Source organism: Cheilinus undulatus, linkage group 17 (genome assembly GCF_018320785.1).
Source record: "Cheilinus undulatus linkage group 17, ASM1832078v1, whole genome shotgun sequence".
Lineage (NCBI taxonomy): Eukaryota > Metazoa > Chordata > Actinopteri > Labriformes > Labridae > Cheilinus > Cheilinus undulatus.
The window spans coordinates 40704946-40723461 of NC_054881.1; the positions used below are offsets into that span (position 1 = coordinate 40704946).

At 43.0% G+C, this 18516-nt stretch overlaps 1 protein-coding gene across 3 annotated transcripts in view; it reads left to right on the plus strand.

The window, feature by feature from the left end:
- The window catches only part of LOC121525159 (mucin-2), a 178988-nt gene that overhangs the window by 131414 nt on the left and 29058 nt on the right, over positions 1-18516 (plus strand). For 2 of the 3 annotated variants that reach the window (XM_041811000.1, XM_041811001.1), the window contains exons 2-3: positions 2031-5747; positions 10025-10099. In XM_041811000.1, coding sequence (XP_041666934.1) covers positions 2797-5747; positions 10025-10099 — 3026 coding nt within the window. In that variant the 5' untranslated portion in view covers positions 2031-2796. The remainder of the gene's footprint in view (positions 1-2030; positions 5748-10024; positions 10100-18516) is intronic. The other variant, XM_041811002.1, reaches the window with a different exon arrangement.

The window sequence follows — 18516 nt, forward strand, 5'->3', positions numbered from 1 at the left end:
AACACAGTATTTCCCATATAAAATGGTCTAGAAAGAAAAACTTTTTTTTTTTTTTTTAATAAATACAGTCTTGGCCATGTCAATGATGAGTAGCAAAATTTATTTTAATGCATTGAATTTTTTTTTTTATTTATTTATTGTAGTGCCAAATTCCATATTTTAGCTCCATCTGTCCTTGTTTGTCCATATTCTGGACATACAGAAAACTGTTAATATAACACTCTTTTTTAAATTTTTTATTTTTTTACTTTCACTGACAAGAATCTCTTCCACATCTTCAACCCTGACCACTAAAAAAACAAAACAAAAAAAAAAGGAGCAGTGTTACACCCTTTTTACTCCAGTTATTGTACACTATGCCTATGACTTGGATTCAGTGAGGTAGTGTCCATGCTAAACAGATGAGCCTATTGGAGCCAAAGACATGCCAGTTTACCATCCTTTTCACGCGCCTCCTCCTCTACCAAATCATATGCGAGCGAATGCATTTGTTCATGTTAGGTTTATTTTAGGTACAGGCATAAAAAATCAGAGGAAATATGTAGGATGTGAATCACAAAAACTCACAAACCACTTCTAACCAAAATGTGACCGTGATTACGCTCATTACGCGCATATATAAATTTACAGCATATTTGAGATATGATATATTCTCTCCTATTGATTGAAAGGACCTGTGCATCCTCACGCATGTCCATCCACTTGCTATGAAGTGAGGGCAAAGTTAAAAATTGTCCAAATGTCCCCCTTTCTTGGTCCCAGACTGCAGAACCTGGAAGTAGCATTTTCGACCGTAAACACTCCACTTACGACATGTCCAGCTGTAAACATAGATGCATATTCGCATCCGAGCACACACATAGGAGCACACAAACTTTTCCTTACACATGTAGCCCACTCTCAGACATCCATATCTAGTGGCACGAATCATTTCATTTAATTCTGATGATGTTTAGTGGGTGAAATAGCGCTTCAAACACTCTGAGTCCATGGAAGAAATCCTCCATGCGCTCCCGTTGCTGAAGGGGTCAAAATGGTGCGCTGCCACCATCTGCTGGATCACTGTGGAATGGTGAAATTTAGAGCCCTGGTGATTGACTGACTGCATAGAAAAGGTTGCTGTATGTTGTTTTGGTGCCATAGACACATAGTCAAAAAATGTGTTTTTAATGGAAGTCTATTGTCCAAATTTTGAACAAGGATGGAAGGAGCTATTTGGTGTCAATAGAGTTCAATAAGCAACACCTTTTTTTTCCATATGAAGAAAAATAATAACTTTGGCCAAATTTCATGCCTTAATCTACAAAAATGTGACTATCAACTCAAAATAATGATGATAAAAATGATGAATGGCCTCAAAATGGACATAGTAGGTTCCAAAGGTTAATGCACAAAAAGATTCAGCTGCTGTTTTTTTCAATTTCACCAAATATTTCAAGCTAATGCTCACCTTTTAAGCTAATAATATTAGAGCACCATAGCAGAAAGACATGCACTTCAGTCAGTAGCTAGCAGTGAACTAAAGAGGTCACTCACTGGAAACTTAAAGCAGTTGTGTGTGATTACCCAACCTTTAATATATAACACTCAGTGGGACTGTGGTTTTATCCCAATAAACGCTGTCTTATTATTTAATAGCCAAACCTCGTACAAAAGACATTACATTTAAAAAAGGGAACCAGGGAATGGAATATCTAATACACATAAATATCCCTTTCAGGCAAACTGAATAGACCATAATTACAATCCCTTCCACTTGTTATGTGTTGATATCTTTCCATTGTTGATGATACGCTCTGTTTTCTTTCTGCCAGCTACTTCCTTTCATCATTTTTTCAAAATTGATGTCTCCTTTTTTCTCCATTCTTTCCTGACCTCCCTCTCATGCATTTTTAAAATAACTGCCTATCTTATATCTTCCTCATTATCCCCAAGAACAAGCACATTGTGTTTCAATCGAAATGCAATATTACAGAATCAATTACAGTGGCTCTTTTTTCTCTCTCTCTTTGTCTCCCTACTTTCTTTAGGAGCTTGAGCCGTCTTCAACCGTGAGAGAATGAGTAATTGAGAAGTGGAAGAAGCGCAGAGAGTGATAAAATCAACAAGAAAGGACAGGGGAGAAGGAAACAATGTTGGAAAGGATAGACCATTATGGGTAACTGCACGAGACCATCCCATACTTTGGCCATCCAATCTGCCAGGGGCCCAGGGGACGAAGCAGGCGTAGAAGGAAGGGCTGCAAAGTAGATGAGCCGATGTGATGGACACAGAAAGATGGACAGGCTGCATGCCCTTCCTCCCTGCTTATTTACCAGAAACAAGAGTTCCTCTCCATGGAGATTCAAAGAGAAGATGGAATAAATAAAAGACCTTGATATGTTGGACATTTCTCACATGCTTGTTTAAAAAAAGATGCTGCACATATTTATTTTTGTATGAAAGTATGAGGAAAGAGAGAGGTTAGCATTTATCACAGTGTTCTATGGTTAATTTTTACTTGCTGTGCTAAATATTATCACACCTTGAACTGTGAATCTGGTATCACAACCTTCCTTGAGAACAGTCTTAGTCACAAAGGAAGTCCTTGGCACCTGAGCAGCTGCACACAATAAACTGTGACATATGTTCTGTGATGAAACTGGGACTCAGTCACTCAACTGTACAGATCTCTGAGACTTATAATGGATATTTAGTGAAGGAGGATAACCTTCTTTGTTGACACGACCAAGCCTTCACAACATCAAACTGCCTGCAGAGCCTGTGGATGTTGGGGGAGCAAGAGAGACAAGAGCGATGGTGAGCAAAGAGCCAAACCACGTGCTCACAGGCCAAACCAACGGCAAGAGCACTTTGGCGGACAAGTTGCCTGGGACAATGACTGTGCGCTCTGTGTTGCTCAATAGAGACTCCCCGGATATTGAGAGTCGCCTAAAGCGGCGCCGCAACCGCACCCACCAGGTCCGCTTTAAAGACCTGGAGGATGGCAGCAGCAGCAGCGGCAACAGTGGAACAGGAGAAAATAATAGCCATCAGAGGGTTGCCACTGATTGTGACAGCCCACATCCGCTTCGCAAACACAACAGCAGGGCGCCAACGCCATGGGCAGACAGGGATGGGCCGAGGACAGACAGCCTACCTGGCCAAACTTCAGTGGTGGGGGCTGTGCGTGGGGATATGGCAAGTACTATAGAGGTGGTAGCGGCCTTCTTAGCCAGGGCTCCTCCCCATCCATTGACGCCAGGTCCGACACGCCGATGCTGGGCACCACCGCAGAGTAACTCCCTTACCTTGCCAATGACACGCAAGCCCAGTACGAGCACCAGCACAGCCATCCAGACCTCCCCATGCCTGAAAAAAACCAACTCTTCCACACATAGACGTAGTCACAGTCTTGGGGACTCAGTAGGTGTGGATGGGGATGATGAACATGACTCTCAAGATGAGTACCTTACGCACAACCATGTGCCATTGCCTGGGTCCAAGGATCTGAACGGTCCTTCTGCTGCAGGGGATGTAACAGCTGTGGAACGGAGGTCTAAATCTTGCAGGACAGACGTTAAGTCAGCTGTGAGTTTGGTAAAAAATTCAAGACACAGCTGCCCCCCTTCAGTCATTCACAATGCTGAGCCATGCCACTGTTCCACTGTATCCTGTCGGGACGGACCCAAGCGACAGGGAAGCAGCACTCCCTCAGTGATCAGGAGGAGAAAGCGACTGAATAGGACCACAAGTGATCCTGGAAAGGAAGTACACTACTGCACCACCGTCACTCAGACTGAAAGCCCGAGTCCATCCCCAAAACCCTCAAGTAACAAACTCTGTACCACCCAAGTCCAAACTGAGAGCCCCTCTCCACCTCCTAATTCAAAGTACTGCACCGCTCAAAGTCAGACTGAGAGTAAACGCCACTCTTCGCTCATAAGTGACAAACAATGCACAACTAAAATTCAAACTACTGACTCTCACCCAACCCTACCTCCAAACACTGAACAGTGCACCTCTCAGATACAAACAGACTCACCCAGTCAGCTCTCCCCAGTTCATCGACCTTGCACTACCCAGACACAAACTTGCAGTCCCTGTGCTTCCCCGCCTCTCACGGTATCACCCAGCTCAATGCAAGTTCGATCCGAGAGTCCTGCACCCATAACCGTGGCTCAAGACCCTTCCACCACCCAAATATCTACTGTGCCTTACTGTACCTCCCCTCCACCTACAAATGCACCCACACAGAGCCCTGAACATTGTGCAAAGCCAGTTAGCACTTCTCCAACTAAGCCAGCTTGCACCACTTCGCCCCCAACAGTTGCTCTACCTACTCCTTGCTCGACTGCTGCACCAGCAGTCATTCAACATCCCATTCCTTATTATACAGTTGTGTCGCCACCAACAACACCAAGCACAGCTTTGGTCTGCGCCACTCCTCCCATGACTGCAGCACCACATCCAAACCCGAGCTGTGTCTCCCCAATCCCAAATGTTGATTCATTACCTCCTCAAACCCCAGCTATAACGCCCAGTGTAACCCCCATTGAACCCAGTAATCAAACAGCCACCCCAAACGTGACACATCAACCAACAAATGATACACCAATTGCTATACCTCCTCCAGCACCCTGTACATTTGTAACTCAAACTGCCATGTCTTGCACCTCCATATCCTATTACTCCACCACACATCCGGTCGGTCCCAATGCTCCTCAGCCAAATTCAGCTGCACCTACTTATGCTACACTCATCCAGACTGTATCGCACTGCAATATTCCATGTAAAGCTTTGCAAAATACCTCTGCTGCCAACACAGGAATAACCCCCTACTCCTCCCCAGTTCCCAAATTAAAATCTTGCACTTCTCCGCCTCCACTTGTGAAAACATACGTGTCCACTCTTCCACTTGCACAACAAAGTGCAACGCCAACTAAAGCTGTTCCGCTGTATTCTTCCACATTTCGTGCTGCGCCGCCATACACACCCCCCTCTCAGGCCTCCTTCAGTGCTCAGGACAAGAGGGGCATCCGACTTCCACCTCCTCCCCCACCACCTCCACCATACACACCCCGCAAAAAGGGAAATGAAACACCAGGTCCTGCAATCCGTACACCCATGCTCAGGGCAGACAACAAGGCCAGCAAGAAAGATAAAGATGGGGAGAAAGAGAAAAAGGAAGATACAAAATGTACAGACTCACCCAAGCTCTGTGAGCGAGCCAGCTCTTTGAAGCACAGAGCTCAAACTCCGCCAGTTGCTGTGATGAAGGGAGAGAAGCAGTCCTCCTCCTCCTCCTCCTCTCCTGCCAAGGCCTGTTTTAAGCCCAGCTGTCTCAGCTCAGCCCAGGCTCAGCTTGGGGCACTACACAAAATGCTCTGCTCAGGAGCCAATGCCCGGCCCAACACCCCCAACAGCCAACACCCTCTCCCTCCAAACCAGCAGGGTTGCTCTGGGGCCAGGCGCTGCTCTGCTTCAGGGGAGCGGCCTACAGCTGGGCCCCTGACTGCCACCCAAGCTGACACACTGAGACAGGTCCAGGAAATTCTGGGAGGGTTGGTGGCTGGAGCCAGGTGTAAATTGGACCCAGCAAGGGTGACAGAAAAGCTCTTGAGTCCCAATGGACCCCTGCATGATATTCGTAGCCTGCAGAACCAGCTCCACAGCCTGGAGGGAGTCCTGGAGACCAGCCAGAACACCATAAAGGTTCTGCTGGATGTTATTCAAGACCTCGAGAAGAAGGAAGCCGAGAGGGATGGGTGAGGAAATATTTTACCTTTCTCAAGTGTTAATTGTGAGAATGAAGAAGTGAAATGTGCACACTTATCCCTAAACACAAATCTCTTAGAGGCCCAATCAGACCTGAAGAGGCCATAATACATATTCAATTGCATAATTACATGCCTTGTAACTGTAAGGTTTCAACATCCAATTACTTTGAAGGGTTGGTATTTGATTGGATAGCTAAAAGTTGCCAAAGTAGAGACCTGCTATTGAAGGTAACTTTCTAGAGCTGTAGTTGAAACAGAGATGACCTGACAGCTGCTGTTACAAGTTTCCAAAGACATCTAGTGCATTATGGGATAGATATGTAAAGTCCTTGAATAGCTAAGTGTCCGATTAGCCTTCAGTCTTAGATATTGTACTCAAACAAGCCTTTTTTGATCATATGTCCACACCAGAAGTGCCCCTTGTATTTCTAAACCTTACTCTAAAGCTAACCCTAATCCTAACATGTTCAATGGTGATCCCTGCTTTTAAACCAAATTTTAATATTTGAACAGTGCTGAACATTTTAGTATTTAATACTCAGATTGCCTTAGAGCCCATTCCCCTTGCAGCGCCCTTCTGAGAGCTTACCTAACCCTTACCTAATTAACCCAGTCTCTAGCCTGAGGTGGGGAGGTTCACTGAGAGTATTTCTCACCTAGCCCTAACACAAAGGTGAGGATATTTTTTGATGATGTTACAGAGAGGGCACTTACAATTTAGCCTTGAAAGAAAAGCCATATTTGTTTTGTGAACTCTAGTCTTTATTAAATTCATACAAAATTATATACATCCTGATAACCTTGCAATGTATTGCTAACACTGTTCTGGTGGTGTTCTGAACTTCACTCTCAGGTGCATCTCTGACTTCTACTCCATCCCTCATTTTTGAGTGCCCTCTTGTCCTTTAAAACTCTGCTCAAGGCTGAAATCTCTCCCTACAACATGGGAAGACCCTGTACGTCCCTGGTACATCATCACTAGCCAGTAACAGCATTATTTAGGCAGACTCAGTGACAATACTGGACAATAGAAGTTTTTTTAGATGCTTGTTTGAAATCAAAAGGACCATACTGGATTAAAAACGACATAAAATCATGTTAGATTGTTGTCCTCCTTGTTAGATCTTACCTATATTGTGCATGGCATTCTGGAGTATTTCCTATAATGCATTGTTTTGAATATGTATCTGTAAAATTTTAGTTACACAAGCCATATAGCCCTCGCATTTTTCCCTACCACTCCATTCAACATGGATCAGGAAAGCCTACCCCTTGTTGTAAATGTGCAAAACAAACAGTGCCAATACAAAGTATTTACCACCTTTGGCTTTTTTAGACAAAAATATCACCAAATCTTCTTAATGTCAAAGTGAAGACCGATTACTACAAAGTAATGTCAATTAAATAAAAATGTGTAATGTAAAATAAGTGACTGCATCAATATTCACTGGCCCCCAATCTTCTAAGCCGTAGTTCTCTAGCAGACTAAGTGAGATTGTCCTACAGGATTTTCCCATATTTTGCTGCATACATTTTGCCCTCTACCTTTACAAGCCTTCCAGGGCTGGCTGCTGGGAAGCATCCCCACAGCATGATGCTGCCACCAGTGTGCTTCAAAGTGGGGATGGTGTGTTTGTGGTGATGTGCAGTGTGACTGAAGCTTGGAACTCCTTCAGAGTAGTCATAGGTGTCTTGGTGGCCTCTCTCACTAGTCTCCTTCTTGTACGTTTACTCTAGGCAGATCCACGCATGTGCCATATTCTTTCCATTTCCTCATGATGGGTTTAACTGAACTCTGGGGGATGTTTAGTGCCTTGGATTTTTTTTTGTACCCATCCCCTGACTTACACTTTTCAATAACCTTTTCTCTGAGCGGCTTGAAGTGTTCTTTTCTCTTCATGGTGTAATGGTGGCCATGAATACTGATCAACCAGTGACTGGACCTTCCACACACAGCTGTCTTTATACTACAGTCACTTGAGACACATTTACTGAACTCAGGTGATCCCTATTTCACGAATTGTTAAAGTACTAGCACCAACTGTCTGGACTTCTGCTGAATTAGGTCATCACTTTTAAGGGGGTGAATATGCAGTCACTTATTTACATTACATATTTTATTTAATTTGCATTACTTTGTAGAAATCTGTTTTCATTTTGACATTTTAATTTGTTGAGGGTAAAAAAGACAAAACATCCAAGGGGGTGAATACTTTGACAGGCACTGTATTTTGGCAGCTGCTCTACCAACTGACCTAACTGGCCTGTATATTCAGTGTTTTATAGTTGCCAGAAAGGTCACTATGATGTAAAAAAAGAGGGGGGTTCCCACCAAAGGTTAGCCCTTGGCATAGTGAAGTTTGGGAACCTCTTGACTAAATTATTCATGGCTTAACTTTGAAAGTTTAAAAGGCATGCCCAAGGTGTTTCATTCATGGGTTTCCCATGGTGGAGTAGACGGTCCAGGTTCAGTTTTGGTCTGTGTATCACAAGTCCAAGGTGGGTTTTCAAAGGGAGTCTTAAAAAGTGTGAAAAGCAGTGTAACCCATGGTTAAATCGAGGGATTGGAGAGGGGCTTGTCCTGAATCAAAGCTTTGGGGAAAAATCTGGGCCGAAACAGGAACTGCCTCACATTAAAGGTTGTAAATGTTAAAAGAATGGAAGCCTCGGGCTAAACCCTGAGCTAACAGGGGCTTAACCTGTAGGTACGTAAGTAGGTAGGTAGGTAGGTGGATGGATGGATGGATGGATGGATAGATAGATAGATAGATAGATAGATAGATAGATAGATAGATAGATAGATAGATAGATAGATAGATAGATAGATAGATGGATGGATGGATGGATGGATGGATGGATGGATGGATGGATGGACGGACGGACGGACGGACGGACGGACGGACGGACGGACGGACAGATGGATAGATAGGTAGATAGACACAGACAGACAGATAGATGGATGGATGGATAAACTTTGTTAATTGTTGTTTTTGAGGGCAGACCTTCAAAGTAAATGCCACTTTGTAGCCCATTGTTTTATTCCTAAACACTACATTTTTCAAGTGAGAATCTTTCCACACAAAAACAAATGAGGTTTGACATAAAAACGTGATTTCAGTTTTGCACTAAAAGGTTGTTCATTCTGAAGGACACAGGTTGCTTGTGGTGGGCTGATTACTCTTCAAAAAGAGGAAAATCCACAGCAGCGGTAATAACATCCCTGCATCATGCGCTGTGAATATTAAAGATAGATGGCTGTTGTGCCTGAGCTGCTGTCATGCGGCTCCCCTATTTATAGCCAGTCCCACCATTGTAAATACTTTGGCAACAAAGCTGCGTGGACAGAACACAAAGTCGATTCTGGTGCAAACAGGGCGGTGATAAAAACAAAAGTGCTTAAAACAGCAGGGAGAAAATGAAGAAAGCAGATTGACATGAGAGACAGAAGGCAGGGTGAGCGTCTGTTGTTTTTATGGAGTCTCATGTCACTCATGTAACTCAGTCCCAGCTCTCAAAAATGCTGAAGAATTCATGTCATGTCAGACCACGGGGATCACTTTTGGAGCTTTGTTTCACCCATTTTGCAGCCGCTTGTTTTGCTCATGCATGCATGCAGCAGGCAGGGACAGATAGGAATCAGCATCAGGCTGTCATCATGTCGCTGGTTTCAGATGCCTCTTAGTGTAAATCCTTTACCATTCTCGTCAAGTCTTTAATTAATCAGCTTCCTACATTGTAAGCTGCTTAGTAATTTCTCCCGCCTTATCACAGCAAAATTGGAACAGATAGACATGGATAGATGTGTGTCTATGAATCCATGGAAAGGCCTGACTGATATCTGAGCAGTATAATCCACATCACACTGTTAGCGCTAATGCTAACGCTACACATTGCAGTCGTTTCGACGTGGCCTTCTGTCTCACAAAGTGACATATATTGCGTGTTCCGGTACAAGAATTTAGTGACAGGGCTAAGTCTAATGCATGCAGACTTGACTTTTACCTCATAAGCATTATTTTATGCCTGAAGTGATGTAGTGACTCATGTTTTACGTAACCACCGGAGCACGTTGGAAGGGGGTATCGTTCATTAAAAAATGATCAGTGGTGATTTCAGAGAGGAGATTGCTTTATTTGCAGGGAAGAGAGCGCCAGACATTCTGTCCAACGGGGGAAACCATAACCTGAATATGTCTCCCACAAGCACACTCACACATAAAAATCATTCTTTTACCCCTGATATGTCATCTCTGTGCTTCTCCACAGAAGACATACATACAGAACTGGACAGGACATTGAGAACTGTGGGACCTGCAGGGACTGCGCCTGCATCATCTACAGGTATGGATGCATGAATATCTACATATTTATGGCTTGTTTTACATGCGGGCATTGGGAGGGCAGTGCGTGTCTCGGTGCACAGTTATGTGCATCATGCTGTCATTTTCAATCACATCACTTTTGGGAGGGAGTTCAGTTTTACGGCTGTGTAGGATTTGTCGTTCTGCTTGGTGTGACAGCACAGCCGGATGCAGCACGTTGAGTGTGGCCACTCATCGCACAAACAGCGCTGCAGGTTTGATCAGCGAGCACTTCTGAGGGATTTGTATAGACTTATCACACGCACACTCGCATGCAGACTCTTGATTTAATGATGCGTACAAAAACGCAGACTTCAGTCGTGCAACCGTGTGCCCACCTTCCTCCCTCCCTCCTCTGTTCCCAGTTTTCTACACTCCTTATCTCTCTTTTACACACAAACAAACAGTATCAAATACACACATGCACACATCCTCATGGAGTTACTGCATAATTATTCCGCTGTGAGATTTGAATTGAAATCAATCAATTAACAAACAGGATTTCACACTTTACAGGAGGCTGAAGGAGGAAAAAAATGGGAAGTGGGGATTGCTATGAAATGAAAATCCCTGTCTCTTACATGAAAATGTCAAAATTATATAAATAAACGAATAAAATTAGGCTTAATAGGGAAAATGAGGCAGAGGAGGAAAACAGACATTATTACAGTGCCTATAAAAAAGTATTCACCCCCATGGTAGATAAAATGTGGCTTTTTTCACAAAAAAAATAGAAAAATCCTCTAATATCAAAGTGGAAACAGATTTCTATGAAGTAAAGTCAATAAAATAAAAATATGTAATGTGGAATAAGTGACTGCAGAAATATTCCCCTCTTTCAAGTCAGAAGTAGATGCACCTGCGATCACAGCACTGAGTCTGTGTGGATAGGTCTCAATCAGGTTTTCAGGGATCAGGCATAAACAGCCCTTTTCACGTCCAGCCACAAATCTCTATTGGACTGAAGTCTTGGCTTTGACTCGGCCACTCCAGAACATTCACTTTGTCATCTTTAAACCATTTCTGTGTAGGTTTCGCTTCAGGTCATTGTCTTACTAGAAAATAAATCTTCTCACGAGCCGTAGTTCTCTTGCAGACTGAAGAAGATTGGCCTCCAGGATTCCTCAAAAGCCTCTCAGAGCCGGCTGTTGAGAAGCATCCCCACAGCATGATGCTGCCATCATTTTGCTTCACAGTGTGGATTTTGTGTTGCCTGATGGCTAAAAATTTACATTTTGGTCTCATCAGACCAAAGAACTCTCTTCCACTTGACCGTAGAGTCTCCCACATGTCCTTTGGTGAACTCTGGTCCAGATTGAATCTGGCTTTTCTTCAACAGTGTCTTCCTCTTTGCCACCGGAGCTCCTTCAGAGTAGTCATAGATGTCTTGGTGGCCTCTCTCACTAGTCTCCTTTTTGCATGCTCACTCAGTTTGTGAGGACTGCCTGATCTAGGCAGATTTACACATGCGCCTTCATTTCTTTATGATGGATTTAACTGAACTCTGTGGGATGTTCAGGGCCTTGAATCTTTCCCTTGATCTATACTTTTCAATCACCTTTTCCCTGAGTTGTTTGGAGTGTTCTTTTGTCATCATGGTGTAATGGTAGCCAGGAATACTGGTTAACCAGTGACTTAAGACACATTGACTGCACTCAGGTGATCCACATTTCACTAATTGTGAGACTGTAAGCACCAATTGGCCAAACGTCTGTTGAATTAGGTCAGTCACTTTAAAGTGGGAGACTTTTTTGTTATTGTACCCTAAAGTAAGTAATGAACGGTCTACAGGAAAATGTTGGCAACCCTAACCAGCACTGTTCAGGCTGTTGATTATTGGATTGTTGTATTTATATTGCTGGGTTGTAGCAGCGTGTGTGTGAGGTGGTTATTGATGTTTTTGATGATGTATTGGGTCTCAGGAGGTCATGTATCATACATGATACATGTGCATAATGAGTTAAGACAGTACTCTTCTTATTAAAACTCCTGTGTAAACACCTTTGGGTGCTAATGTTTGTCAAACAGTGTCATAAATCTGAGAAAGCACAACTCAATTAAGAGGCCAACTTTCACCATCAATCATTTTAATTGTGGACTGGAGCTGTGAGATGTGGCGTGTGTGCTCCTTCCACTGATTGCTTTCAGTGATTTGATTGTGCGTACTCACCTACTCGCTCATTTATTATTTATCACCGCGCAGCGCTAATAAGATGTTTCCTGTAGCTACAACACAGCCTCGACATGAACCTCATCACCAAACAAATGATATTATAGCTGAAGTTGAATTACTGAAGCCACATAAAAGATCTAATCAGACTAATCCAGTTACTCATGGTAAAAATATTGACACCGTGTTTGCAAACCTGAAGAAGAAAGAAGAAGAGAAGCAGAGGGGGAGGACAAGACAAAAGACAGCTGAGGATAAGAGAGAGAAAGATCTGTGAGGAGAGATCTGAGCTTTTCAAGTACAACAAGAGAGAGGGAGCAGAAGCCCATCAAGAAAATGATTCATTGGGAAAATAATCATCTTGAGAGTCTAAATATTTTAGTGAGGTTCAGCTCAGGAAAACACAGGCGCTCCTTGTTGAAATTAAAAAACATAGACAGTGATGGAGTGGTGGTTTTGGCATGTTTTACCGTATCATCATGTTTTTTTCTCCTTAAGTGGCAGCTCTGTAATAAAACACTTCACGTTACGCTGCTCAGTCCGCGTCTTCACGCTCGGTCAAGCACTAATCACTCAATCGACCTGTCAAGCCGACATGCTTCTTTCATGTGTGACAAGAGGATTTTCCCACTCTGAAAGGAGAGGAGAATTTCTTTTCTTTACGCTTCAAGTTGAGATGTGTCTGAAAAGAGAATTTGGCAGCAATGCAGAAAAAAAGGTGTTTGAGGAGGAAAAATATATATATAAATTGAAGCCTGAAAAGGAGTGAGTGATGGAGAGACCATGATATCTGACAGGACAGATTCCATCAATTAAAAAAGCCTCTTGAAGAAGTCTTAGCCCTCAAAGAAAAGCACAGCTCAGCAAACCACTCTGCTATCAATCTGGCTGAAAGGCCTGGGCAAGAGCCTTTCTAGAAACAAGTTCAGAATTTCCATGTAAGGTGCCTGAAGCCACTTAAAAGTGTGATTTGATTAAATATGTATTTAATATAGATGGCAGCAGTTTATGTCACTTAAAGGGATATTTCACTATTTATTTTGATATGCATCCATTTGATATTTTACTATATATTCGAGTCAGGTTGTATAAGATGAAACAATGAAATGGGGACCACATCAGTGAAGTGAATGTGGTTTAGAGACAACTGGGTCTGGAAGGTCCAGTCACTGGTTAATCAGTATTCCTGGCTACCATTACACCATGAAGACAAAAGAACACTCCAGGCTACTCAGGGAAAATGTTATTGAAAAGTATACCAAGGCACTGAACACCAGATTTCAGTTAAATCCATCAACAAGAAATGGAAGCAATATGGCGCATGTGTAAATCTGCCTAGATTAGGCTGTCCTCACAAACTGAGTGAGCGTGCAAAAAGGAGACTAGTGAGAGAGGACACCAAGACACCTATGACTACTCTGAAGGAGTTCCAAGCTTCAGCAGCTGAGATGGGAGAGACTCTGCAGACAACTGTTGGCCGGGTTCTTCACCAGTCAAAGCTTTATAGGACAGTGGCAAAGAGAAAGACACTGTTGAGGAAAACTCAGATGCAATCTGGACTAGAGTTCACTCAAAGACATGTGGGAAAATCTACGGTCATGTGGAAGAAAGTTCTTTGGTCTGATAGGACCAAAATGTAGCTTTTTGGCCATCAAAAAAGATGCTATGTTTGGCAAACACCAGACACACCATCCCCACAATGAAGTAAGACTGGGTATTGCCATTGATTGCCTGAATAGATTTGATTCCCATACACAGACCCAATTCGATCCAATTTGATTCAATATCAGTTCATGGAGGATTGTTTTAGTTACGAAACCTATTTTGCTTCAAAATTAAGGAGCTATTAGAGAAAAAAAGTTGGAAATAGTACAAAGGTCGTATAAGGTGCCCAGATATCTGAAAGAAATTACTGGGTGTAAGATTTGAACCTCAAATATGAGTCCAAAAGGTTTTAAGGGGTGTGTGCAAGTCAAGTCCCAAGCTGCATTGTCACATTAGTCCAAGACTGGTTGCACGAGGAGCCACCGGGATACATAGCAGGCCTATATATGACAGGGGTGTCCAAACTTTTTCTACTGAGGGCCACATATTGATATATACAAGAATGGTGGGGCCACTTTCATATGCTGCACCTTGAGGATATTGACGTTATAAACCAGTCTAATGATGATTAAGATATTCTTAGTGATTGAGTGTGTTCACATGGCTAGTTAGTAGTTGACAAGGCAAAAGCCAATCAATTTAAGGGTCAAGAGGAGGCCAATCAGATTTCAGGGGTACCTGGTTTGCCCTGGCTACTGGCGACTCACCTGGAACCACTGTTGGTATTTCTCTTCAGTGGGGTAATTAATTAGGGCACTGTTATTATAATTATTTGGTTGTCAATATGTTTACCATTTACAGTGTTGTCTTAGTGTTGTCACAAATTAATAAAAACATCAATAAATTCTTCTTGTCAAAATGTTTGTTTACAGAATTAGCATGGTAGCACTACCTTGTGCTGAAACTAAGAATTACAATAAAGTCAAGCAAAAGATAATGTTCTAATGTGAGCCATGTATTAAAAATTTGCTGTGGGCCAATCAAAAATGGACCGCGGGCCGCATTTGGCCCCCGGGCCATAGTTTGGACACCCCTTATATATGAAGATCAATCTCCAGATTATAGGTATCAATATCAATGAAATAAGAATTGATTTGAATCGGAGAATTGATTTTTTTTAACCTAGTCTGTGAAGGATGGTGGTGGTTGCAGCATCATGCTGTGGGGATGCTTCTCAGCAGCCAGCCCTGGGAGGCTTGTAAAGGTAGAGGGTAAAATGAATGTGGCAGGAGTACAATCTTATTTAGTCAGAAGGAGAACTACGGCTTAGGAGAAGATTTATTTTCAACAAGGTGAATGTTCTGGAGAGGCCCAGTCTTTCTGATTGACATTACTTTGTAGAAATATGTTTCCACTTTGACATTAAAGAGGCCTTTTTTAGTAAAAAAAAAAAAAAAAAAGAAGAAGAAGAAGAAGAAAAAAAAAGCCAAATTATATGAATTATATAAATTTGTCAATTTAGATAATCACTCAGAAAAGCTCTTGGAGAGTGCAGACCTCTGCCATTAGCCCTATCTCCCAATAGGGAAGAAGCCTTTAAAAAATTCCTGGATCCGTCCCCATGTGCCCCCCACCATGACATTCGCCAATTACTCCCTCCCCAGTGGGGTGGAAACATGGTGAGGCAAGCATTGGCTTCGCTATGGGTGGACTATCATGGTGGAAGCATTGCCTGCCGGTGCCAACAGATGCACTGATAGTCTCACCCATGGTCTAACTGGACAACTGAAAGTCATGGCAGAGGGTGAATATTCCTCTATTCCTCCTAGCATTGTGAGTATTCTCACTACAATTCGCTGTCTTTCTCTCTGTTACGCTCTGACTCATCTCCTCGACCGGGTGTGCGTCTTTCAAACTCAATACACTCCAAAACTTTGAAAAGAAACACACCCACAAATGCTGCTGGGATTGAAGTTGCTCATGCCCGCCATCTCCTGGTGTAAAGTGGTAACAGCGCAGCGCTCCGCCATTAGCCCTATATCCCAAAAGTAAAGAATCCTTTAAAAAATTCCTGGATCCAGACGGTGATCCCGATCACCCCCAAAATCTAACCAGTACTTCCTTATGCCATTTCTGACATTTCCTAAAACATTTCATGAAAATCTGTCCATGACTTTTTGAGTTATGTTGCTAACAAACTAACTAACTAACTTACTAACTAACTAACAAACCCACCCGATCACATAACCTACTTGGCGGAAGTTATAAAAGGCTAAAACATTTAAGGTGGTGAGTGCTTTTTAAAGGCACTGTTCACAGCTAGCCTGATATATGGGTGTTTTGTCTGTTTGCAGTGCTGTTCTCAGTTTCAGGGCTGCTATATGAAATGCTAATGATTCTTTAACCATGTTAACATGGTTTCTAGTGGCTGTAGAACATTTTGAACATTTTGTACGTATCCAAGATGCACAAATGAGGTCTAATTTCTAAGGGTCTTCTATGGAGAATAATGCATGATGTATGTGTTATTTATTGTACAGCAGTGGAACATAAACTGCATGTTGATGCGTGGATTTGTAGGGCTGTTAATTACTGAGCAGGGTTGTGATTCCTTTTGCTAATGACACACGGGATGTATGGATGAAAGTATGGCGGTCTAACAAGGAAGTGTTGAGCTTAATCCCCGTGGAGTGCGCGGAGACAGCAGCCTAATCAGATCTGCACTCAGCTGCTTTATCTCTGCTTCAGCTTTGTCTATTGCTCGATCACGCATTTCACTTCACTAGAGGAGCTCGATGGGAGATGGATTAATGACTCTCTGGACCGTACGTTTTTCAGCTAAACTATGAGTCCACTAAGAGTTTCTTTTTTCCCAAACACAATCCGTCATCGCCTTCACTGAGCAGCAGATAATTGAGAAAAAAAGGTTGCTGAGGAAGCAGTCTTGCTCTTTCTCTCTTTCCTGCCGGGGATGCCAGTCATGCTCGTTTGAAATCTGTACTGCGGCCTCGTTTCACACTCGTATTGTTTTCTCTCTCATTTACAGCCTGTGCTGCCTCTTTTGAGCGTCCTGTTTGTCAATGAATGCCTCTTCACATCTGTGATATGCATATGCATGCCAGGCGTAGTGGTGGCGGTGACGGTGGTGGTAGGGCGGAGGATTCCTCCACAGAGACTCGTAGGACAAAGGCTGCAGACGGATCCATTAGGAGGGCTTTGAGACGAACATTTTGTGACAGCGCCTACAGTAACAACTCATCACCACACACCCATCATGAATCAGCGCTTCCTGACGCACATCTCCGCTGACACGACAACGCATGACAGGGCTGGAAACTCGCACGCTGTCCTTCGATTGCGATAGACCAGAGAGTGAGTTGGTGGAGCATAAGAGAGTCCGGGCACAGGGGAGGGAAATTTTGGATGACTCTTCATGCATATCAATATCTCCAAATTTTTTTTCCTCTCTCTCCCGCCGTGTATCCCTCAATGACTCGTACCTCTTCCTCTCTCTCTGCCTCACTCTGGTGTGCAGTGAAATATTCATCTGCATTAAAAATTCATCACAGTGGCTTTAAAAGATTTTAAAAAGTAATAATAGTGTTAAAAGAGACCTGGAGACATGGCTCCTTTGGCTCGGTGCTGTAGAAGGATGACTGCCAGACACGTTTGTCCCCTATGATGGAGCAGCGCTGCATGTCTTGCATTGTTAAGCAGCCTCATAGGCATGTGAAGAAAGAACATGAAAAATGTTTTTTGTGCACCTGAGATGAGGGAATTCACCTCTAAAAATACACATCCATCAATCAGCCACTCATTAATTTTAAGCTAATCACACAAAAAGTGATCCCTCTTCATGAGGAGGTCCACTCTAAACTGTTTTCAATCTTACACCCAGCATACTGCACGTACCATGGTTGAGCATTTGGAGCTGACACTATGAAAATCTTCCTTTTACCAGGCAGAGGTCTGAAGCAGAGCAGGACTCAGTGATAGACAGCCATCTTCCTCGGTGGGACGGCCCAGGAGGGAGACAGAGAGGGAGACGTAGACACAGCATGATTTTAGGCAAAACAGGGATGGGTGATCAGTTTATCATTATCAAGATCTTAATTATTGCAATTAATTTCCTGTTTCTTATTTTTTTTTGTATTGAAAAACCTATCCCCTTACAAACCTATTACCAAGCCGAGGCTGGGCCAAAAATTCTGCTATGGCATTTTGGCTCCAACAGCCCCTAAAAGTTAGTCAAATATGACAGACCACATAGGGCAGTGGTACTCAACCCGGCCTAACCAAAGAGCCAAATAAGATGGGTTAAAAAGCAGATAATGGTTTTGATCATTTTACACAAAAAAAGCATATTCCTCTGTTTATTATATTCTTTATTATAAGGGGAGTTAAGAGGGGCTAGATTCCTTTTTTTTTCTTTTTTTTTTTTTAGATTTTCGTGCCTTTATTTGACAGAACTCTTGGGAACTTTCAGAGCAGCATAATTTTTCGTAGCCTTCCCCAGATCTGTGTCTGTCCACAATCCTGTCTCTGAGCTCTGCAGGCAGCTCCTCAGACCTCATGGCTTGTTTTGCTCTGATATCATTGTCAGCTGCAAGGCCTTCTATAGAGAGGTGTGTGTATCTTTCCAAATCATGTCAAATCAGTTTAATTTACCACAGGTGGACTCC